General features: G+C 43.5%; 1 protein-coding gene across 1 annotated transcript in view; it reads right to left on the bottom strand.

Moving 5' to 3' along the window:
* Positions 1 to 263: 263 nt before the first annotated feature.
* LOC107082024 (globoside alpha-1,3-N-acetylgalactosaminyltransferase 1-like) overlaps positions 264 to 1,452 on the bottom strand; it is a 9,076-nt gene continuing 7,887 nt past the window's right edge. Inside the window, exons 6-8 of the mRNA XM_015370444.1 lie at positions 1,006 to 1,201; positions 547 to 766; positions 264 to 471 (exon numbers count right to left, since the gene is read on the bottom strand). Of these exons, the coding sequence (XP_015225930.1) occupies positions 333 to 471; positions 547 to 766; positions 1,006 to 1,201 (555 nt within the window). The 3' untranslated portion in view covers positions 264 to 332. The remainder of the gene's footprint in view (positions 472 to 546; positions 767 to 1,005; positions 1,202 to 1,452) is intronic.

Genomic DNA, 1,452 nt, shown 5'->3' with positions numbered 1-1,452 from the left:
TTGAGAACTTCTTTTTTTCTTTTGGTCAAAGTATCATCTGATAAACAATATAAGGTCAAGCTGACGAAACCGAACTGCAATGAACCCGTTTGTTGTTCTTGATGAGAGCGGAAGACAGGCAATGGATTTACTGGATCTGGAACAGAAGTCAGAACTGAAACAGATCTGGATCTTTAAAAAATCCCTTAAAAAAAATTCAAAGGGTTCTGAGTCTGAGATCGGGTGGTAAAATCAAGTGTAACAGGTTTTTTTTGGAAATCCTGGCCGGTCCGGACCTGCTTGGTCTAGTTAAAGTGCAGTTAGGTCCAGTGACAGTGACTAAGTTGAGGGACTCAGTTGGGTCGTATGTCGTTATAGTTCTTTACAACCCCAGAGAACCTGATGGTCCGTATTTCCGCTTCTCTTTGTTTGAAGTCCTGCCACAGGTATTCAGGTGACAGAACCTTACTTGGCTTGTTTATCCACATGTACCTGCACACATACACAGGAAATGACATCAGCACATTATACATCCACACCTGACTGGTGCCCACTGCCCCATGTTACCTGTTCAAGTGACTCTCTTCCTGCCAGGCAGCCTCAATGCCCTCCTTGGCGTCATCTTCAAAGTTCTTCCGACAGGTCTTGGCGAGCTGGAGAACTTCCGGTATTAGGCCTCCGAATGCCCCCCCACAGTAGTAGAAGTCACCCTCATCAGGCGCTACATAGGCTCTGGAGGAGGTCCGCCGCTCATACGGGAACTTACTGCGGTCGTTCTTGTAGTAACCTGCAGAAAAGGAGGGAAGTCGGACATTAAACTCACGTGGACAGGCAGAAACTTGACTTACCAAGAATTCACTTCATACAACGATGATTGAATATGACTGAGTTGTTATTAAGGACAAAATACTCAAAAGACTTCAAATAAAGATCCCATTAAAATGGCCACCCCCAAACTAAATAGAAATGTTGGTCTCTTCCATCCCAACACCACAGAGTTAAAAAAAAGAAAACTGGAAGTACTACCTGGATGGATCACAGCCACCAGTCCACCCAGTGATTCAGTCCCCCAGCGATCGTGAAACTTAGAGTCCACATCCAGACAGAAGATGTAATCCACTTTGTTTTGGATTTTCTCCTCGATTAGCTTCTGGATGATTTCCATCCGGCGGGCGGAGATTTCTTGCCAGCGATTGGAACTTGGTACCGGTTGCACAATCAGCTGATGGAGGAAGATGGGGACAAGGTATTTAATCACCAAGAGCGCCTTGATCTTTTCAACAACGTTAGGGTACATTGGCAAACATCAATGTATTTTAATGGATTTTAGTCCATTAAAGGGTCATAGAATGATTCTATAGGGTATTTGGTGCTGGTCCTTAAGGTCTCTGAATAGGGTGTGTGTTGTGGGAAAGTTTATATCTTTCTCTCATTATATATTAATATTCATATTTACTCACTATAAAAGTTTTC

Source organism: Cyprinodon variegatus, unplaced genomic scaffold (assembly GCF_000732505.1).
Source record: "Cyprinodon variegatus isolate N-32 unplaced genomic scaffold, C_variegatus-1.0 Scaffold46, whole genome shotgun sequence".
Lineage (NCBI taxonomy): Eukaryota > Metazoa > Chordata > Actinopteri > Cyprinodontiformes > Cyprinodontidae > Cyprinodon > Cyprinodon variegatus.
This window is presented reverse-complemented; position numbering and strand designations above follow the sequence as displayed.